The sequence below is a fragment of the Schistocerca serialis genome, chromosome 2 (assembly GCF_023864345.2).
Source record: "Schistocerca serialis cubense isolate TAMUIC-IGC-003099 chromosome 2, iqSchSeri2.2, whole genome shotgun sequence".
Taxonomy (NCBI): Eukaryota; Metazoa; Arthropoda; class Insecta; order Orthoptera; family Acrididae; genus Schistocerca; species Schistocerca serialis.
Genome location: NC_064639.1, coordinates 679593856 through 679616351, shown reverse-complemented (window position 1 = coordinate 679616351; position 22496 = coordinate 679593856). Strand labels below are relative to the sequence as shown.

General features: G+C 39.5%; 1 protein-coding gene across 2 annotated transcripts in view; it reads left to right on the top strand.

The window, feature by feature from the left end:
* Positions 1–9870: 9870 nt before the first annotated feature.
* Positions 9871–22496, top strand: part of LOC126457786 (H(+)/Cl(-) exchange transporter 7) — a 175292-nt gene continuing 162666 nt past the window's right edge. For both annotated transcript variants that reach the window (XM_050094371.1, XM_050094370.1), the window contains exon 1: positions 9871–10054. In XM_050094371.1, coding sequence (XP_049950328.1) covers positions 9986–10054 — 69 coding nt within the window. In that variant the 5' untranslated portion in view covers positions 9871–9985. The remainder of the gene's footprint in view (positions 10055–22496) is intronic.

Here is a 22496-nt window from a genome sequence, read left to right as displayed (position 1 = left end):
AGATGACAGTAGACCTTTTGTGTTGGCCATTATGCCAGGGTGGATGAAGAGGCGTCCACCTCTTAAAAAGAAAGTATATGGACTTATTAGAAGTAAATCGAAATAGTTATCACAAGAAGAACTTCGACTACTTAACATCAAGAAATTCAAACTAGTTTCCAAAAATACTCTTCAGCTAGTTATCCCACATGGAAACTGCGATACACAGTTACGAATTCACGTGTGTACCTTGAGTAAACCAAAACATTTACCATAAAAATAACTTTAACGAAAAAAAGACTAAAGTATCTTGAAAAACACTTCTTTGATCTTGGCCATACAAGGGGACTTCATAAACAGGCCCCCTTCACTTTACTTCACACTTACAAAATTTCGAGGTTAGTGTCCTGACATCTATTTTCTAAAGCAGTATAATGCAGTACTGAAAAAAAGTCGAAGAAATCAGCTTTGAAGTTTAGAGTTCCAAGTGCTGCTATGTACAAAGATTTGGAAAAATGTTAATAATTTGGTCAGTAGCTTATCGTCTAGCATAACTGAACTGTAGTCATGAAATCACTGGTCTGAATTTTGCTAGTAGCGTACTTTTTAAATTACATATTTATTAACATGGAATCATAATTTGGTAATAACAATAACATCTTTTTTGTCATATGAAAATAAATTAAAATTGATCAAGACATGCAAAATGCGTTTCTGATAAATGAAAAAATGAGACACACCAGCAACACTAGAAATAAAAATTTATTTGGTTCTCTGTTTGATGTTTTGCATTTTTGTATCAAATTCCACTTTATTGTGAATACTCTCATACCAATAACAACTAAAAATAAACGATTTTTTAAAATGTTATTCCATATTTTGTTAATTATCATTTGCATTCAATAATAAATATGGAATTCTATAAATCCGATTTAACTACATGTTTGGCTTCCAATCATTTCTTTATGCAGTTTCAATTTTTTTTGTACTTAAAAGGCTCAGATATCATCTGAAGTTCTTTTTTTCGATTTTCTATTTGAGAACTGTGTTGTACTGCTTTATGAAAATGTTATGTGGGCGCTAGCATTCAAAGCCTGCAAGTGTCGTTGCATACTTGTGCTATATTAGAACTGTAGTACTCATAAAGCTATGTATCCAGTTATCATACAACCTTTATTATTGAAGATCAAGGAATAACTACTACAAATCTAAAGAGTAAACGTATATCACTGACCTTATCAATGAATATAAATACTTATGGCAGCATATGCTCCACAAAACTCACGATCATATGTTGACTAGACTTATTGTACTGGTGGAAGCTTTGTGGTTGAAAACACAGGAGGTGCCAAGACTGGTCTATTTGTTGCTGTAGTACAGCACATACCGCTACTGCTGACACATCATCAGCAAGGGGGACCTAAGCGACCAGGTTCACTAACATCAGCTTCAGCGATTTCGATTCTGTTTTGCGAAAGTTGGTACAGTCTGAATGGTCCACAAGATTTCATCCTTCAGTTTCGGAACACCTCTCAACAAGTCGTCTATTGGAGCTGCCAACTGTGTTTGGTTATATGTGAAATAGCAGTAGAAATATATAGTGCTTGAAATCAATTCTTGGACTGTGCCCAGATGGCATTTGAGTATGGCTTCCACTTCCTCATATCTGAGGAACTGTGCATTTGTTGCTCCAAATACAGACTTTGAAGGGTTAATAAACAGTCCCTGTTAACAAAGGCGGTTAAAGACCTCGTACAAACCCTCCACATGCTCTGATTTCGAAACAGACATCACCAAAAGTGGTCAGCATAAACGTAGGAGAAATCAAGACCATATGTTATTTCATCCATGAAATGTTGGAATGTTGTGCAGTGTTGGATGGTCCAAATGGTATTTTTATAAACTCAAAGAGGCTGAACAGAGTAATATCAGTAGTTTTGTCTACATCTCTGAGTATAATGTGTATGTAATGATATGCATGCACTATATCATCGGTGGTAAAGATGCATTTGCCATGTATGCTGTGCAAAGTTCTCAGTGTGTGGTACTAAATTCCTCTCTGGGATTTTCCTCAAATTGAGTTGTCGTTAGTCACTGCATGGACGCCAGCCATTTTTCTTCTTTGCTACAGCGAGTAATGACATGGCCAAGCTACTGCTTGAGTGTCAACTAATTCCTCGTGCCAATATGGATGAAAACTCTTGGTTCATTAACTTTAATTTCTCAGATGTTAATCGATGAGGCTGAGTTCAAGTATTGGGGTAGTGATTACATAGTGCAACGTGTTACGTTGTACAAGCATTAGCATGGGCTTATGTCAAGTAAGTTCTGGGAACTGCTTGTGAAGCACTACATAAAGCGATTCACCTGTGATAGCACATATAGTTGGACTCGTGATACAGTATAATCTTCCATGGCTGGTTAAACTGGTAGTAGTGTCGAGGAGATAGTGATGCTTGAGGTCTTGTGAAAGACTATCAAATGACAAGAAAATGGACCTGAGAAATGCGTGTTCCATGTCTGCCGCTATGAACTGTCAATCGAACTTTTGTCATAGATCTAAAATGAAAATCAATGCATACTGTAATGTTTCCTGCACCTCAGGTGGTAGGCGCAAAACCAAGTGTTCCATAGTAGACCATCGCTTATGGCATTACTCGCAAGCATCTTCAGGCGACGAAGCCACTGCGAGAGTGTGCGATTTCGCAGCTCCTCTGTACACAACAATTTCTCAAGCCTTTTTGCCTTGGATTGTGACAGGTGGGTGTCTAGAGCAGAAGACTGTCACATATCAAACAGTGCTTGGCGGAACAGTCAGAATGTCTCACACCACCATAGCCATTTCCTCGATCAGTGCTGCAACGACATAGCTGTACTTAGTCTCGTCCACTGTGAGCTGCGCCGACACAAACTGACTTTTAAACAGCGTAAACCATAAAACAGGGCTTTGCTGCCAGAACTGTGGGGGTTTAATCGAGACTATGCTGATTATTGTGTCTGCAGACGGCTCCATGTTAGGTGGTATGTCCGTCATGGGGATATGACAATGGGACCTGTAACAGACATATAGCATGATGCAGTTGGCATGGTTGACATGGCGGTCGAAACGGCGTGATGTGGTTGCTTCCGATCATGTTACGTATTTCGATCACACTGGGGTTATTGGTGACCCCAAAGTGTATTTGTGAACTACTGCAGTCCCAAAGAGTAAACATATACTGGTGAACTTACCACTAACATACAAACTTTGAGCACTGTATGTTGTCAGTAAAATCATTACTACAGTGCCTGATCACGAAGTATAAAGAAAATCGGAGGGAGCTACTCTAAAAGTTATATAGTTCGCCTTAAGTCAACGATTGTTAAGGAAGGTACTATACTCAAATAATCTAGTCATTTAGTAAATATAAAAATGTTATTTCATGACATCGGCGTTTTCTCTCTCTGCAAATCTTCAAATACCTTCTCATTATGATTTCCTTTGTAAATATGAAAATGTTATTTCATGACATCAGCATCTTCTCACTCTGCAAATCTTCAAATACCTTCTCATTATGAATTCCTTTTACTTAGCTGCTGTGCAATTTTATTATTGTAGACTATGCAGTTGCATTCCTGCTAATTCATTAGATTTCAGCTGGTGGCATTTTCAAAGTTGCGCCAACAGAAATTTGACTTTAGTGTATCAAAGTCAATACATATGCAACATTCTGTCTGTGAATATATCTGCACAAATGTTTGTACATAAAATAAATCACCGCAAATTTCGTGGATTTACGTCTCGTAGTTTCAGTCTGCATTTACCCACCATGCCTTGGACTATAAGCAGCTACATTCTAGTAAAAGGCTCAGTCTATGTGATTGCCGTAAGCTTAGTGACAACAGTGCATCCCAATTTAAGTTATACAATATAGCACTGAAGACGGTCATTCAGTGACAGAAAATCGATTTTGCAATAGTAAAATATATACGACCAATGCTGTCTCTTTTTTCAAAAAAAAAAAAGGACATTTCAGTTCAGTACACTGACCTGTAATGGATAAAACTGTTCTGTGACCAGTGTTTGCAATTTTTTTTAAAAATGTGAATGATCTCACAGGCAGAAAGAATTACCTAAATGCTCAAAATAGTGGTTTCTTAATAGAAGCCAGTTTTTAGATATTATTTTATTTTTGTGTGTTGTTGGGCAAACCCAACAACTGGCAGAATTATTTGATAATATACATGGAGATGGTCAAATATCTACTGACACTTGTAGCTCCTCACACAATGCTGCAAAATATAATAGTAGATTCACCAACTGATTGGCTGCAAATGAACAGTTCCTGACAATTGAATGAAATTTTAAAGCTTTTGACTATTTGATTGTAACGTGTATGTAAGCAGTGACGAAAATAACACCTAACATACGAAACTGTATACACTTTTCTGAAGAAGCATTTCATTATGTCAACTAAAGTAACTCATTTATATGATCTATCGAGTGTGACAAGTCACTGATAATTTTTTTAAAATTTAGGAGTGTTTGGAACTCCAAATACTCAAATCAATTATTGGAATGGGCCATGAGTCATATTTTACTTTGTTTATGAGTATCTGGATATTTTCAGTTCCCTGTCTCAAAATTTGCCACAAAATCTTTAAAGACTTTTAAAATTATAACAAGCCACCTCCTTGTGCTGATCAATATATTCACTTTTTCTTAACTTTCAACAAACATTTGTGATTTCAATATATCTTGATAAATTCAGCAATGAACTTTCTAGAGAACTCATGCACATCAATCATTTTAGGACTCAGTGTGCATACAAAGAGGAGAAATATTAGACCAAGTAAACAGTTATATGTTTCACATTTCAAATTTTTGGTGTTTTCTGATCCACATGCAACAATGTGCCTAACCAGATGTGATCTACAGCTACAGATTTTACAATTTTGCTCAAACTCCAGCTCCAAGTTTTAAGCAAGTGGCTGCTCACGACACCATTGCAGTTTGTAGGTCTATTTATCCTTTACAGAACGAAATGTCAAAACATTCCAGAATGCATTTCAAATCGTGGCATTCACACAGGCTCTCAAAGGAACAAAACGGCACGAGACCATCACGGTTTCTTCAGAAGAAAGTTTTGACGGTGGTGGAAGGGAACAGTAGCTTTGTCTGCTAATATCCTATTATTGCCACGCTCGTTCATTTTATGGTAGTGAATTTCGTACTTAGTGGTCTTTTTAGGCTTTATTTTATGAAGATTCAGAAACGCACAATGGTACAAGAAGCTCGCTGAGCTGTGTACCATGTGCTCAGGTGTGTGGAATCCAGCTCAACATCGCGGACATACACTACACACCGACGCTATAAGAGCATGGACCTACCTGATCTACTAAGCAGAAGGCGAAAATAATGGCCAGAACACTAGCAGCGTTTTTCATGCTGATCCTGAATCCCTCAGATTCTGTATTCACACTTGAAATGGACCGTGATATGTCATGAATTCTAGCTCAGCCAGCGGACAACAAAATTGGATGTGCTACCATACACAAGAGAACATGGGCTATTGAGCTCACATCACATATGAAAGCTCTTGGTCCAGATGCCATAAAAAACCCTGTCATCAAGGAGTCCACGAATAAAGCTGTCGAATACTTAACACATATTGCGAATATCATCCTCTGAAACCAATACTTGCCTGCCCTTTGGAAGGAGAGCAATGTCACTGTTGTTTAGGCAGCCAGAGGAAAACCACTACCCCCCACAAATTATCGATCATTAGCTTTCTCAGATTGCTGAGCTAAATTCTTGAGAAGGTGATTCTAAAATGACTAGGCATTGCACTAACAATGACACACTGATGCCAGAGCAATTCGGCTTCAGAAATCACAACTCGATAACACAACAACCCCTCAGTGTAGTTGAACATATAACAGATGGCTACAACATTATCGAGGCAATGGGGGCTGTGTTCCTGCACGTCGAAAAGGCCTTCAACCATTTCAGGTGGAATGGCCTCATCAGTAAACTGAGAGAGCCTGGTTTCTAGTATGGACTCGTTTATTTCATCCACTGTTTGTCCTAAAAGTTACGAGACTGATTTTATTCATGATATTTAAGCTGTTTCAGTGCAGTAACTATGCTGGCAGCTTGAACTACTAACTGCAAACAACAGATGTGCATTTGATTTGTTGGCTGTGAGTAGGCAGTGTTATGTAGTGACCGTGTGGCGATGACATGTCAATGTTGGGATGTCACAAATCTCAATGCAGTTGACAGGATCAGTGACCTCTTGTGGTGACCACACTGCCACCTGCTGGCTCAGCAGGTGTGTAAAACCTTCTGAGCTAAGCTTTACAACCTGATGATGAGAGCTTTGTCTCTTTAAACGCACTGTTGAGCTGTGTTTAGGATTGCAATACAATGGAATGTTATGACCTACTACTGCAAAAACCTTATGGCTGTAGTCTGCTGGAGTGGCCCCTGTAATTTTGCTATGTAGGTCACCCACTTGACGCTGATGTATAACTGACTATTGTGTAAAGAGGCGTACAGCCCCGACACAGGGAAGTATTTTGGTGTGTGGCTGGATCGGAAAATGGCTTGAATGGACCACATAAAATATGTTGCCAACAGAGCACTTGCAGGGCTTAATCAATTCTGTACAATGCTTAACAGCAAAAGTACACTAAACAGAAGGGTATCACGGGCCATGTACATTACCCCTATTAAACCAATGATGACATTCGCAGCTCCAGTCTGAAGTTATGCATCTCCAACACATCTGCGCCATCTAGAGGTCATATGGAACCAAGGTTCGACGAATCATAAACACTGCTTCTTCATACACACGCCATGGAAATGCACAATGACTTCTTCCTTGAGACCCTGATGGAGATATTCAAGAAATTCGCCACACAATTATACAGGAACTAGAGACATTCAAACAATCCATTAGTCACAGATGTGGGTAACTGTGGTCATAACCATAATTGGAAGCATAATTGCCCAAAACCACTATGCCTTAGTGATTCTTAACCACTGTAGCAGGTCAGGGTTAAGTGACACTAGATATTGAGCGTCAGTGACAGATGGGAACAAAGGTCATTATTTTGTCAGGGATGGCAGGTAGGAAAGCGACATATTGTGGGTGGCGGAGTGGGCTCGTTTGGTGAGGTGTGAGTAAAACATTGGTGGTTCCAATAACAGTCATTTATTGAGATATAAGTCCCTTTATACAAACAGACTAATACATTGTATTTTAACTCGCTCAGTTCCTCATGGTGGCCGAGCGGCGTGGCATGCAGACTTTGGTAACAGCTGATGCTGTGACAGCTCGTGTTGCAGTGGCACGCCAACGGTGACAGTGTATTCCACCATTCAGTAGAGTGCCTATGACTCACTGCAGCGGTGGCTGCCTTCTTGTGAATTCGCTCGTTGCATTATTAACAAGTGGCTACAGGATGGCGTGGGGTGCTCCAACCCGGTATCAAACCAGTGTCCCTCATGTTCGGCGTCTTCTGGCGGAGTTCATCAATCTTTAAGTTCACAGGTGACCCATTTGTTGAGGCCGCAGTCCCTTTGCCCTCACCAGCCACCTGGGTAGGTACCACAGGTACTTATTTCTGGTAACATCTGGAATGGCATTATCTGCATTGACTTATTGGTGCAGCATAGCGGCTAAGTCGTTGTAGCGAAGTACGACGTTCGCTGACTAGCCATTTCTTTGAATCTTCTTTCTCCCATCGAAGGACTTCTTCAAAGCACCACCTCGAGCCCATTTGTTGGAGGTATTTATTTGGTGTTTTTGCCAATGTCGCCAAGTTTCTAGGGTGGCGACTGACTTTTTGGTCGTTGATCTACGCTTCTCACATTGGGCAGAAACATGATCGATGTCGACACACGTGCTGGCTTTCCATTGTCTTACCTCTATGTCGGTGTGGTCGGGCATCGCCCTGTAATCTCCTCTGCATCGCCAGATATGTCATGCACGTGTGTTCATTAAGCTGGCAGTTCCCGGAGCATTGACCAACAATATGCAAACAGCGCTGGTCGTTGTTCTCCAAGGAAGCATTGCCCATCTGCCCGGTCTTTGATCTGTCGAAGTGCTGACAGCTGCTGTGCAAAATCCACTGGTTATCGGCCTTCTCACGCTGAGCAGAAACGTGACCAATGTCACACACATGTCGGCCTTCCTTGTTCGGCTGCTGCCGCTTCCGAATACTGTGGCTTAAAGTATTAAAGTCTCTAAAATGTTCACTTAACCTATTATAAGTCTTTCTCCTTTGAACAACAATAAATAACACCTAATTATTATACACCCTACAACACCCAGGGCAAGCTTAAACTAAGCACACAGACAATACAACATCAGCGATCTCATATATCGCAGTAAATCTGAATGGCACGCCAGTTGTGCTCATGCAGCCCACAAACTGACAACAGCAAGGAAGCTGCACACACACACACACACACACACACACACACACACACACACACACATATATATATATATATATATATATATATATATATATATATGTGTATGTGTGTGTGTGTGTATACAACTGGGGAATCAAACTCATCTTTCTATAACACTCTCTTTGTAGCGCGTCTTCTGTCTGAAACACTAGCGTAAGGTGATTACATTCTGGCTTTCGTACTTACATTAATATTATGAACTTGATGGAGATGATGTTTTTATTTACTAGTATCATAATTCCTTGTCCTAACATTGATTTTTAAATAATTTTGCAGCTTCTTGTGATAGTGAGCAACGAGTTAAGCTGGATGTTGCTGATATGGTGATGCTATTAACTGGCTGCCACTGCAGCAGCCTTAAGTATATATCACATCGTCAATAATAGAACCTGCATTTATCCTAAATTTATCACACAAAATCCGATGCCTTATAAAGGATCATTGCATTGCAAAGCCCATACATGCATTGAAATATCGATTCATGGTCATGCACGATCCTGTAAGCAACGAGTCGGTGGTCCTGATTGTGCCAATTTCTCCCTTTACTCACATTATTATGATGATTCCGCTGTCTCTTCTTGCTAGAAATGAAATATAATCTACATTTAGTCCTCTAATGATAGAGAAAGATGAATTATACCCATGAGATATCGTCAGTGCCCAGCAACAACGGTAATCTGCCCAGTATGAACATACTCTTACACCCGTGCATGAACTATTGCTGCTGGGAGCATAAACCAGCCATTAGCTCTACGTACTATCCGTACAGACTGTCGCAGAGGTTTTCTCCCCGACGATACTTGCAGTGCCGCTTTTTTCCTCTGACCAACAACCGCTATTCTTTAATCGCTTTCTATTACCTTGGCGATGGAGCCACACTAGTTGGCGATCGCAACAAGACGTCCAGACAACACCGAAGTCCTGCATCTTGTGATATTCCTCGTTAGAGATACTAACCACCTCTCATAGGTGACAGTAGAACTCTCTATAGTGTTCACGATGCAACAAGTATGGTGTATTGGCATGGAGGGTCTCTATTTCTTTCTTTTAATGCATATAAAAGAGAAGTGGCTGTGAAATAGCTGATTGTCAGGACGAGGAATACATATTTAGAAGGAATCCAATGTATGCCAGTAGCGTCTAAAAGCAGTTAGAATAAATCACCTCGCATAGGTGGCAGTTGAACTTTCTGTGATTTTCACCATGTAAGTGCGGCGTACGGGCATGGAGGGTCTCCTTTTTGTATGTGGATGTCAAGTCGTTAATTGTCAGGATGACGAGTACATATTTCAGAAAGAAGCCAAAGTATGTCAGTTGCGCCTAAAAGCAATTAGAATAAATAAGCAGCACCGAGTATGTATCGACATTTATGATGCTCGTACAAGGTCACGTGTTACATCAGCGATTGTTTTTGCGTCTTTCAAAATACCCGCGCTACTGTGAGCAGCTGATTCAGTTGTCATGTGCCGTCAACTTGTAGGCAAGGTGGTGAGCTAGATGTAGACACCACAGTAAATTGTGTCAGTGGCTGGAAATACAATGGAGCGAAGAAGGTTATTGTGTGACAATGGATCAGCGTCTTACGGTGCAGCCGCCGAAAGTAGTGAGGTTAGTTATGCGTGTGATATACGTTCATCAATGTCTGTACTCATTCATAACTTAACGTAAATATGTAAGACAATTTAAGAAGAAATCGACTGTACGTAAACTTCATCAATTACAGTTATGAAAATCTGTTTTTCTCGTGACTTTCCCATTAATAATAGAAACGCAGTAGTTAAATTGCCAGAATGCTTTTAATGTTACTAAGAGACAGACAATAATTCATTTATGGAAGATCTTAAAGAATAATACATATACTTCATTAACATTATGCGCTTTGCCGTTGTAACAAACAATCTGTTTGTGTACCAAATGAGCTCGAAATTTTAGATCTTAGTGTAGCTACTGTTATCTATCGAGCATTCCTTACTTGCCATGTATGCAGGTTAAACATTAAAATGTTATACCTGTTGTAGCTCTCTGTGTGGTGTTATTTTTACCTGACTTGCTGGATTGGCCTCAGGCAATGTGAAGATGCTCATCCTCAAGCTGCTGCGCAGAAAATTGTCGCAGCAAGACTGGCCTGTGGTGATGTGAAGGCCAGTTTTCCTCAGGCTGCTGTGGGGAGAAACTATTCTCGCAGCAGGCCAGGACAAAATAGTGTTGACTTGTGGTGTGGTTGGTGACTCAGTTCTGTGATGTGCTGATTGTGGAATTGACTAACTTTTCCTAGATGTCTTACAGTAGCAAATTATATGTACATATTAAACATCTACAGGACTTGTACAAATATATGAAAATACTGCAAGACATACATCCTTGAACATAAATGCAGTTGCTAGCCAAGCCTGTGGGTCACACTTTTGTATTTGACCACAAACACTAGCTGTGCAACGTTCCCAATATTTTGCAAGTGTCAGTCATGGTTAGAGCAGTGTTATCTGTAGCAGTGAGTGCATTATGCCAGAGCTAAGTGAATTAGAACATGGGCAACTGTTTGGTACATGTATTGTAATCAAAGTATCCCAAGTGTTTGGTAATAACAGAGGCTGTCTATAGAAGATATGAACTGTATACAGGGAAAGCAGGAAAACATCATCCACTGTGTTACAAGGTGAACTCAATGAAGAAAGTGTATTTGTGTTTGTGACCGCCATTGAAGAGGAAAAACTAAAATATTGACAGTTTGAAAAGTCATTGCATAAGTAAATATCAACTTGTGAACTCGACTAGCAAAAAAAAGGGCTGTGTGTGCACGCAAAGGGTGTTCAGTAAGCAGGGAATTGCAGGTGAGCTGGAATTCCAGAACCACTGGTCAACGATGCATATTCCCGTAAAGGGAAATCGTAGTGCTGAAGCCATAAAATCAGGACTATGGGGGCAATGGAAGATTGTCACATGGTAGGATGAGTCTTGTCACACTGTTCTCAACTTCTGGTCAAGTTTACATCCCAAGACTGAAGCGAGGGGACGGCGTTGGTTGCTACAGATAATAAAAACTTAAAACAAAATGTAATACTATCTCTGGAAATTATGTATTTTATGCAGGAATTCAAGAAACCTCATATGCAACTAATCGAAACATCATTCACAGAATCAGTACTTCCAGATTGCTTTAAGATAGCCCTGATGAAACAAATATATAAAGAGGGAAAATTATAGACGCTCATAGCTATTCTATCAGTCACGTGATATATATTTAAATGAGATTATGCATTTCTGATGAAATATGAGGTAACTAATAAAGAGCAGTTTGGCTTCCAGGAAGATGAATATATGCTTACTATAGATGCAGTCATATATATGATTGAGAATGTAATAAACAACTTACTCTAAAAATAAATGTGTAAACATAAAGACTTTTGACTGTTGACACCATAACAGTTTCAATGTTAGATGTATATGATACAAGAGGGCAGGCAGGAGATTAGATCCAGTCATATACAAAAACAGAAGACTATGTGTAAAAGTTACAGAAATGATAGGAAAGAATAAAATCTGAAATAGAATTAAACTTTGTCCCACAGGGACCCATACTTGGCCCATTGGTCTTATTTTGATACCTACCCACATCCCAAACTTTCTCAGTTATGGCAATATAGTTAGTTACGCAGATGTGCAACCCAACTACTCAAGGACAATGACACAGAAAATCTAGAAATAAAAGCAGACTTGGGAGTAAATAAAACTATCTTAAGGTTTGCTGAAATTAATTTGTGTAACAACATTGTTAAAACACTTTGTTCAAATTTCATACTAAATAACTAATGCAGTTTAACTATAAATGTGTACATAGATGGGTTTATAGCAGAAACCTGCATATGCAAAAAAAATTCTTGGGATTATGATAGTTGATGAAAACGTAAATTGAAATAGCCACCTAGAATATATAAAATGGAAGACTAAAGTCTGTATGTTCTGCTCAGATTAAACTATCTGAAACACAGGGATATTGTCAGAATGATTTACTGTGCATTAATTCATTCTACATTAAGGTGTGGCATAATTCTGTGGGGAGACACTTCCAAACGAAAATATAGAAAAGTGGCATAAGAATGATAGGCAGCCTTAAATGGAGAGAATCATGTTGGCCCACATTTACAGCACTTACAATATTAACACTTTGAAATGTATACCTAAATGAACTATGCCACACATAATTCAAATATGTACTCGATACTCAAGGTATCGAGACGAGGCTGAACCACAACATAAGGAAAGAGAACTTCTAATGTGAGTTCACACAACAGCATGAAATTCAATTAAATGCCATCATACATAGAGCCGTGACCTCTAGGAAAAACACTTTACAAACTTTAGAGAGAAGCAATAAAAAGATTTTCAAAAAACCTTAAATTTTTGATTTAAAACTTTCTATAGTATAAATGATTTTATGTCTACTGCAGTGTAAGGCAAGTTGCAATGGAATACTGCGTACACAATGAGATTTAGCATATGTAAGCCACAAAGTATGTTCTTGAAGAAGAGAGAAATAAACTCTGAAATCGTAATTTAATGTGGCAAAGACCAACAATACTGAAATATAAAATTATAATTTGCTAAATTCTATTTGTTATACATAGGTATAGTTTTCCATGTTTGTGATATAAATTTGACTCCACTCATGTGCTGTACCATTGTCTATGGATCCAATAAACAGTATGTTACTTAGTGATGGGGCACAATGTGACTTGGAAACAATAACAGTAATCAGTGTGTGCATGGAATCACAGAACTGGAATCACTGTTACTTTTAAGTATGGTTGGATTCATGAAATTTCAATACAAGAAAATGTCTTCGCATTCAATCTTCTTCTTATTCTTCTTCTCTCTTTTTTTTTTAAAGGTATGTTAGCTTTATTGGCCACCTGGGGGGCCAGGGCCTCTAGTTTTTCTTGTCCCCGGCCGTGCTATAACATGGACATGTCAGCGATAAGGACTCGGGAGCGCCTGTGGCTTGGTGGAGGGGAGCGATAAGCGTCACACTTCCAGCCTGCCAGGAGTGACCTGCGCCGCAGCGCGGAGCATCATTCATTCTGCGAATGTCGATGAGTGCGGAAGCTGGGTGTTTGTTTGCTATGTTCACTTGTGTTAACATGCTTCTGCAATGCCTGTGCGATGTGCACATCGTTGCCGTTTGTGGTGCAGTGTTCCTCTGTACAAGTCATTGAGAGCAATAGAGATTGACTTGGTTGGTCAGTTTAATAAGCAGCAGCTAATGGGTGGTCCAAATGTTTTTCGTGGACTACGAATGCAGTTCATGTGTGACGTACAAGCTGTGTTTGGAGGCAGTATGTGGCTGACCTTGGCTGTAATATGGGGGAACCATGCTGACTATGGTGGCTTTGAAGCTTTCCCTAATGGCAGAACCGACAAGGACCATGAAAAAATCTAGAAGGAAACAAGGTAGGTGGCTGTGGAAGCTCCACTTGTATAGAGTACGGAGGATACCAGTCCGACAGGCTTTCTCCAGATCACAGGCTTTCTCCAAATCTAATAGCACAGCCTTAGTCTGGAATTTCTGCAGAAAACCATTCGTGACATGGGATAATAATTTGACAAGACGATAAACTGCAGAATGGTGCTCTCTGAATCCTCACTGTGCAGCGGTTAGTAAATTGCGGAACTTGAGCCACCATACCAACCGGGCATGAATCACATGTTCCATCACCATGTAATTGCAGCTGTTGAGAGAAATGGGGCATTAGCTGGAAGTAAGGTGCTTGTCCTTACTGGGCTTAGGTATGGGTATAACAGTGGCTTCTTGCCAGCATCTGGGAAATGTGCCATCTGCCCAGATAAGATTGTATGTATGAAGCAGAAAGTGCTTGCCTGCAAGAGAAATGTGCTGCAACATCTGAATGACATCATTGTCCAGCCCTGGGGTGGAAAATCAGAATGAAGTGAGAGCGTGATCTAGCTCCCTCACAGTAAATGCGACATTGTAGAATTCATGATTCTCAGGGGAGTCACCAAAGCCACCCCCACTTGTTTCCAATGGAGGAAGGCAGGGTGATAGTGGGTAGAGATCAAAATCTATGCAAAATAGCGGCCTAATGTGTTGGAGATTGCAATGAGCTCCACAGTGACACGTTGACATGGTCCACTACAGTCAGGCCAGAAATTGGAGAATGGACCTTGGTCCCAGAGAGTGCATCTGTCCATCTTGTGCTATCTAAATACAATCCACCAACATGGAATCCATTTGACAATTGGTGCTTTTTACGCTAGCCCGGTTGAGAGTGTCTAGGCAGAAGCTGCTGAACTACTGCTGTCATACTGGTGTGATATTCTACTCAGCAGATACGCATGCTGTTTGTCTGCTATGCCTGGCCACTCGTCCTATGCCTCCCTCTTCAGTGACTCCCTTGACCACCAATATAGGGCATGTCACTCTTCTCCGTTACCTTGTGGAGTTCAGTTTCGGCTATTGCTCCGGCAAATTAACTTCATGCTATCTACCACTTTCCCAATTGGTGTGAACCCTTCACCACCTTGGCTTTGTGCAGTTGCCTGTGTCCACCTAGGACTTTATTCACTTCCTAAGGAACATACTCCAGGTAAGATCTATCACTGCAAGTTTCTCAACCTTTGCACAGAACATAGTGATAGTACCGTTGTGTGCACTGATGGCTCTCTGACTGTGGTAGTGGTATGCCTTCGCCATTGGCACAGATGATTTTTGGTATCAGCTTCTGGAACACTGCTATATATTTACAGCAGAGCTCTTCGCCCTGTGTCAGGCCACGCAGTACAGCCAGTGACACAGGCTTTTCAGTTGTGTTATCGGCTCCAGCTCCAACTCTCTCAGTACCCTTCAGAGCCTCTGAGTGCTGTACACATTCCATCCATTTGTGCAACGGCTCCAAGAAAGCTTCCACTTGCTCCATCTTAAGGGAATCACTGTGACTTTTATGTGGGATCCTGGCTAGTTTGATCTGACAGGAAATGAGGCTGCTGATGGTGCTGTCAAGGTTGCTAGTTCTACCATTGCTTCTGATATCTGTGTTGCTGTCTGTCGGCAGATGGTGTCACTTTGGCATAACCACTGGTCTTCCCCTCTCAGAAACAAGCTCCGGGGAATTAAACCTCTCCCAGCAGTTTGGCCATCCTCCTCTCGGCTCTCTCACTGCAAGAAGACCATTTTAGCTAGGTTGCATATTGGGCACTGTTTTAGCCATCACCATTCGTTAGGTTGTAATTCCCCACCACTTTGTGCTAATTGTCATCAACCTTTGACAGTTCACCATTTCCTGATCAAATGCCCCTTTTTTTTTAACCATTTATGTTCTAATGTATGTTTGCTGTCTGAGGTATTGTACATTTTAGCAAACCTGTATTTTACTATTTATCTGTTGTAACACTATGGTGAAAGGAGTTTAATCTTTAGTTTGGAACCTCTGTTGTCTCCACGGCTTATTTTATAGACCTTTTTCCAAGAGGAAGTCCTTGTTCTTAGCGCTCTTTCCGCCCATTGGTTGGGCTTAATATGTAGTCATTTTTTAACTCTTTTTTTCATATTAGTGTTCTAAGATTCTGACATGGGTGCATACGACGTTAGTTATTTTTGTGTCCTAAAACAAAACAAAAAAAATTGGCTAAAGATGGAGGTAGGCCTTTAGAACTGTATTTTCTAATATTTATTTGTTTGGTTTGTTGGTGCCGTGTGTGCCAAGGTTACTCAACCATGGAACAAGTCAATACTGTTTACAAAATGCTGATTTAGAGAAGTTATGAACAAAAGAAAGTAAATAATCAATAAAACAGGAAAAATTGAGAATATATGAATAAATAATATGTTACAGGGAGAAATTATCGTACTGGACAGAAGCGTACCACAAGGAAACCACTCAACTTACATTTGAAGACTTTGTGTTTATCAGTCTTCGTCTCCATCGTCTTCTTCTTCTTCTTCCCCAGTTTTGCTGAGAGCCTATTGAAAATGAAATCTGTTAACAGTGCACAGTTTCCTGTGCAATGGTTAGGGAAGTATTGTCAACATGTCAATTGTTTTTGCTGATGCATTGAAGTTTATAGAAACTTGCAGATTCCTCATCCAAAAGTAAGTTTTATACATATATAGTGAGAAATTAAACATTTGTAGGTACGTCAAAATGGAGATTGGATGTGTAACAGTCATTTGAAAGAGCGGAACTTATGAGTGATGCTGTACCACTGGCAGATTACTGTTTAATTTCCACAGTTGTCTAAAACAGTCGTTGACAAACTTATGAAGCTTCTGAGCTATCCTACTGTGTTTAAACCCTACTGTGAGTTTCCAAAAGAAACTAGGACAGAAATAAGTACTTGTAGTGCTTCGAGAACTTGGGATAAGTTCTAGAAACACTAGGCTCTCCGTCTCGAACAACCGATATTTTAATGACGAAGGTGAGAGGGTTGTTTTACTGTGCCACACACATTTGTGTGCACAGGAGGGACAGCTGTCATGAGAAGCCAGGAGCTGCGTCAGATGAGCAGCGCTTTGGAATTTATATAAAAAAGTCACAGAGACAGATGAAGCATATATTGAGATTCTTACTTCATGTCTTGGCTCTGCATGGGGCAACACATATGCAATTGTATGGGTGTTTTGTCGATTCTGACATTTATCTTGGAACCAGTTGTCTAGCTGGAGCTTGTATAGAATAATTGTTACTTTGGGGATGAGAGCTAAAAATATATTGTTGTTGAACTGAAAAGATTCTACGAGAACATGATTTATTTCAAGAATAGAGAGTTGGTTAATATTATTCCCTTTAACCTGATAAAGTATTCGGAGAAGAATTAAACGATGAGAGCGACATAGCTGATGATCCAAAGAAGAGAATCGGCTGCATGCTCAACGTATGAGTCAACTGGAAGAGACATGCGAGACGTGCAACCCAACTCAGCACTGTCTCTTGTCGTCCAAGAAAGCGTTAGAATGTGGCAACCATGACAGGACTCGAAGAAAAAGGGAAATTGTAAGCCAGAAACGGGAAGAAGGTATTGGAGTTGCCATAGCAACCAGGCATAACAAGATTGAGAAACTGTTTCTAGTAATTGCATTGTATCTACTGAACCAAAGAAGAAAGTTGTGAACGCAACACAATATAAGAGGGGAGAAGGTAATAACGTCAAAAGAACGTAGGGAAGATCTCAACTTTTCAATTAAGATGATTTATGTGTGAGGAGGAAGCAATTCTCACACACGCAGTAACCGGCCGCCGATGCCAATGCAGTAACCCGCCACCATTGATGACTGCAACGGCTGATGTTCACTGCTGCTGACTTCACATCCGCATGCTGATGCTGCAACCAATGTTCAGTGCTGCCGGCACCTGTGCTATTCACCGGTGCTGATTCTACACTTGCTCACCGACACAGCATAAAACTCTACGCCGGGTGAGCGAACAACAATAATTGTTAGAGTAGAAAATAAAAAGAAAGAGGAAACTGTTCGAAGACTATAGTACTGTAGTTAGTACATTTAGAGGTGAAGTTGTGTTAGACGATCACTAGGTCGAAAATCAATAGGGATAGCATTAAAAAATCAGGGGAAACTTCAGAACCAGCCATTGCTATGACAGTGTGTAAGGAGGTGCCAGACTGGTCTGAGGTAGTGAATTTACTTAAAGCCCAGAGAGCAGATTCAGCGGCTTTAACAAAAGAACCAAGTGATGAAAATGCTTCTTTAAGAAAAGAACTAAATGTTAAGTTAGATGCTCAAAGAACAGATTTAAACACTCAAAATGCCTCTTTAAGACAAGAACTAAGTGATGAAAGTCTTAAGTTAGATTCAGTAAATACGCAATTGAACATCAAATTAAATGCTCAGAGTGAGGTTTTAAGTAGCCAAATCGAAACCTTGAACAGTCAAGCAGCTAATGTAGTTTTGTTAAAGACTGAATTTGACTCTTTAAGTAATAAGGTAGAAAATATGAAATTAGATTTAAAGAGTGAACTCACCAGTTCTTTGAATATCCATGTTGGAACAACTATTTACTGAGTTTGACCAAAGACAGAATGAGCGATTTCAGGATTTAACTAAAAAATTAGAATTTGACATTGGAGATAAATGTACTAATGTAGAAATGGGACTTGTCGAAAAAGCCAACATAGAGAAACGGGATAAGATGATCCCTATTGTCCGATTGCAAATTGCAGACATCAACACTCGTGTGGATAACATAGAAAGAAATGTTAAAGAAAAACTAGACACATCAGATATAATAAATATTGGTGATCTGGAGGAATAGGTAGAGGAGATAATAGACAGAAAAGTTGCCGCGAAAGTAAACTCTGACAACGTGTCTACAAAGCTATCCTATGAACTTGATGACACTAAGAGAAATGTTGATGAGTTATGGAAAGAATTCAAACTTATGCAGGACTGAGTAGGGAACAGAGGTACTTCCGCTAATGTAGTGTTAACCTGTGAAGTCATGACTGATTTAGAGTGGGGAATGAATTCTGGGTTACCAAGGCAGTTCTCTAAGTTTAAGTTGGATGGTGAGGTACACCCATCTCACTTCCTGAAGTGATTTAAGCAAGCATTACCCAAGTCTTGGGAAGACACAAAAAATATTGAATTTTCAGTGGGGTTTCTTTTGGGGGAAGCCTCAGAGTGGGGTACCGTAAACATTGAAAACATTTCTTCTTGGGCAGACTTTCAGAAGTAGTTCAAAGAAAAGTATTGGTCAGCCAATGCCCAGGAGAAACTACTATAGGATTTTTGGGACCCAAAATATTACAGTAGTTCCTGGGATACAATGAGAAGATACTTTGATTGGCATTGAATGAGGGAAGAAGAAGGGTTGGTTAGGATTCTTAGAAGAAGTTTAACCATTTATGCCAGAAAGGATATATTGTGTAGTGGATGGAAAATGGTAGAAGAATTATTACCCTTTGCAGATGCACTTGATGCCATAAATAGGGTCTGAAATATATGTCTATACAGATCACCGAGCTCTGTCATTTTTAATGAATAGTAGATTACTACATAGTAGATGGGGTGGATGTTGTTTCTTCAAGAATATTACATTAAAATCCAGTATATAAAGGGTTCGAAGAATATTGTACCTGACACGTTGCCTCTGCTACCAGTAGGCATGAAAGAACTAAAGCATATGGAAGGACCTGGCGTAATTTTTGCAACTAATTTTTTAACACTAGAATATCCACTTAACAAGGTTCAAGAATTGGCTCAGAAAATAAAAAATAACATCCAACATGATCCTAATTTTACAGATATATTCACTATATGTGTTAGGAAGTCGTTGCTCATAATCAAGATGGAAAGTGGAAGATTATAGGACATCATTTGTTCTGGAGAGATGGTAAGACAACCCAACATTGGCATTTATGCATACTGAATTTAGTAGAAGACGAGTTAGTGTGGTACATTCATAAGGGGTATGGACACTTCAGAATAAAGAAATGTATTGCTCACATGAATAAGTTCTATTGCTTTAAAAAGCTGGGACATAGAATAACATCTGTCATTAAAACTTGTGAAATTTGTCAAAAGGTGAAAGAGAGTAACACTGACATTAAGTACAAAATGTATCCAATTATTCCTGAAGTGTTACACGATCTAACAGCTGCAGATTTATTTGGATCAGTTCCAAAAGGAAAAGGAGTGGCCCATATTTTTGTCCTCATAAAGTGTTGGTCTAAGTATGTTAAGTTATACCATATTAAGAAAGCAAATACACCAACTGTAACTCAGCGTATGCAACAATATTTTGTGGAAGTACAAAAACCGAGGCAGTTCCTCACTGATAATGATCCTCAATTTATTAATAAAGAGTTTAAGCAATTTTTAGTTTGGGAAGGTATTCGTCAAATATTAATATCGAACTATAACCTATCTTCAAATCTGTGTGAGAGGATTGTGAAAGAAATTGGAAAACTATGCTGCACCTACTGCCACGAAAAACATATGTCATGGGCAACGAAAGTTAAACTTTGAACTTATTTTAAATGAATTACCACATCTATCAACTGGACTAACACCTTTGGAGGCAATAGGTAAACCCTTTTTAGGGAAACACCTTATTAGATGTTTCGTGTGGCTGGAGCAACCTATAGACAACTTCCTTCTTAAACAAGAAATAGTCTGTAAGAACATACTTAACAGAGCACAACAACAAGTGAGCAAATATAATGAGAAGGCTATCAAACCACAATATAAATTTGATGATCTAGTTATTGTAGAGCAGCATCTTCAGAGCTCGGCCCTAAAGAAAGAGTTACATAAATTTTTTCGGAAATATGATGGACCTTTCTGGGTACAAACAGTAATCCATCCCAAGACACTATTTTTAGTAGATCCTATAACTGGATCGGAAAAGGGAAAATAAAACATAAAGGACCCAAAGTTGTATATTCCCCAGGGACGTTAACATTCTGTGTTAACGGGTGGAGTGATGACCATAGGCTCCCGAGTTATTTTCAGTGTTACTTCCACATTAGTTTTTCTACACCAAATTCCCTTCAAATCTTCAGCTATTCTGTAATCTATTTGTAACCTCTTAAACTATCCTATCATGTTAGTATTTAAGTGGCTAAATATGACTGAAAGTTTGTGACTAATTTAAGAGAATCATGAATAAACAGTGATCTCTAAACATAAAATGGAATGTACAGAGTAATATTCTGGTAGAAGGTATAATATGATGGTACTATGTAAACACACTGACTTTAAGATGGAATGAACAGAATAGAATATTATATTTAAGAATAATATAATATGGGGTGACTAATGAAATAATTATCTTATTGTAGTGTATAATTTCCTATTTTTATAGAACATTTATACCTTTTATGAGATGTGATGTAGTTGGGAGTGTTTGTATTGATCTTGAAAGGGGTGGGTAGTGTAGGTAAAGACATGACTAACACTACACGTACACACACGCCTTTCAGACAATCCTCGCAAACAAGTGTGACTGATTCTTCACCATTTACCGTCCCATACGTGTTGCTAAGATTTTTCTTCGGGGTCTTCAAAGGTGAAGGTGAGAATGTCTGTTCTGCAGGAGACATTTAACATCATACGTCCTCCAGCTTCGCACTAAAGTACCGGTGAGGTAGGGATCCTGGGGAAGGGAGTTGGGAAGCGTTTTCCCGTCTTTGGGACTGTCTTCTTTTTCTCTTTCAATCTTAGCAACCATCTCTATTTTTTTCCTTTCTTACTTCCCATCTGAGTACCAGTCTATCTTTCCCTCTTTCCATATGCGTATACTTCTATCGCTGAAGTTCTTCTCATTCTCCCTGGTTTCCTGTAACCTTCAACTTATTTCAAATAAGTAGGCCGAAGAATCAGGGTGCACGAACACACATAGACATACACAAAAAATTACATTTAGACACAAACATGAAAATTATGGGCTAGAAACCTAAAGCGATGTCAGAACTGCCAAGGGTTGAAGGGGAATAAAGACATGTGTACATCTGGGTAGATGCACGTATTGTATGGTTGGTGTATGACAGTTCTGCATCGTCCCTTTTTTTTTTTCTTTTCTCGCTTCTTATATATTTATACATAGGTATAAGAACAGAGACGGTTCTATATCGTACAAGGAAGTGTGAGAAATGAAGGAGAGTAGAAACTATGGAAGAACTATTGAGCATAAGCCAGGGAGGAACTGTTGTTGTTGTTGTGGTGGTCTTCAGTCCTGAGACTGGTTTGATGCAGCTCTCCGTTCTACTCTATCCTGTGCAAGCTTCTTCATCTCCCAGTACTTACTGCAACCGATGTCCTGAATCTGCTTAGTGTATTCATCTCTTGGTCTCCCTCTATGATTTTTACCCTCCACACTTCCCTCCAATGCTAAATTGGTGATCCGTTGATGCCTCAGAACATGTCCTACCAACCGGTCCCTTCTTCTTGTCAGGTTGTGCCACAAACTCGTCTTCTCCCCAATTCTCATTAGTTATGTGATCTACCCATCTAATCTTCAGCATTCTTCTGTAGCACCACGTTTCGAAAGCTTCTATTCTCTTCTTGTCCAAACTATTTATT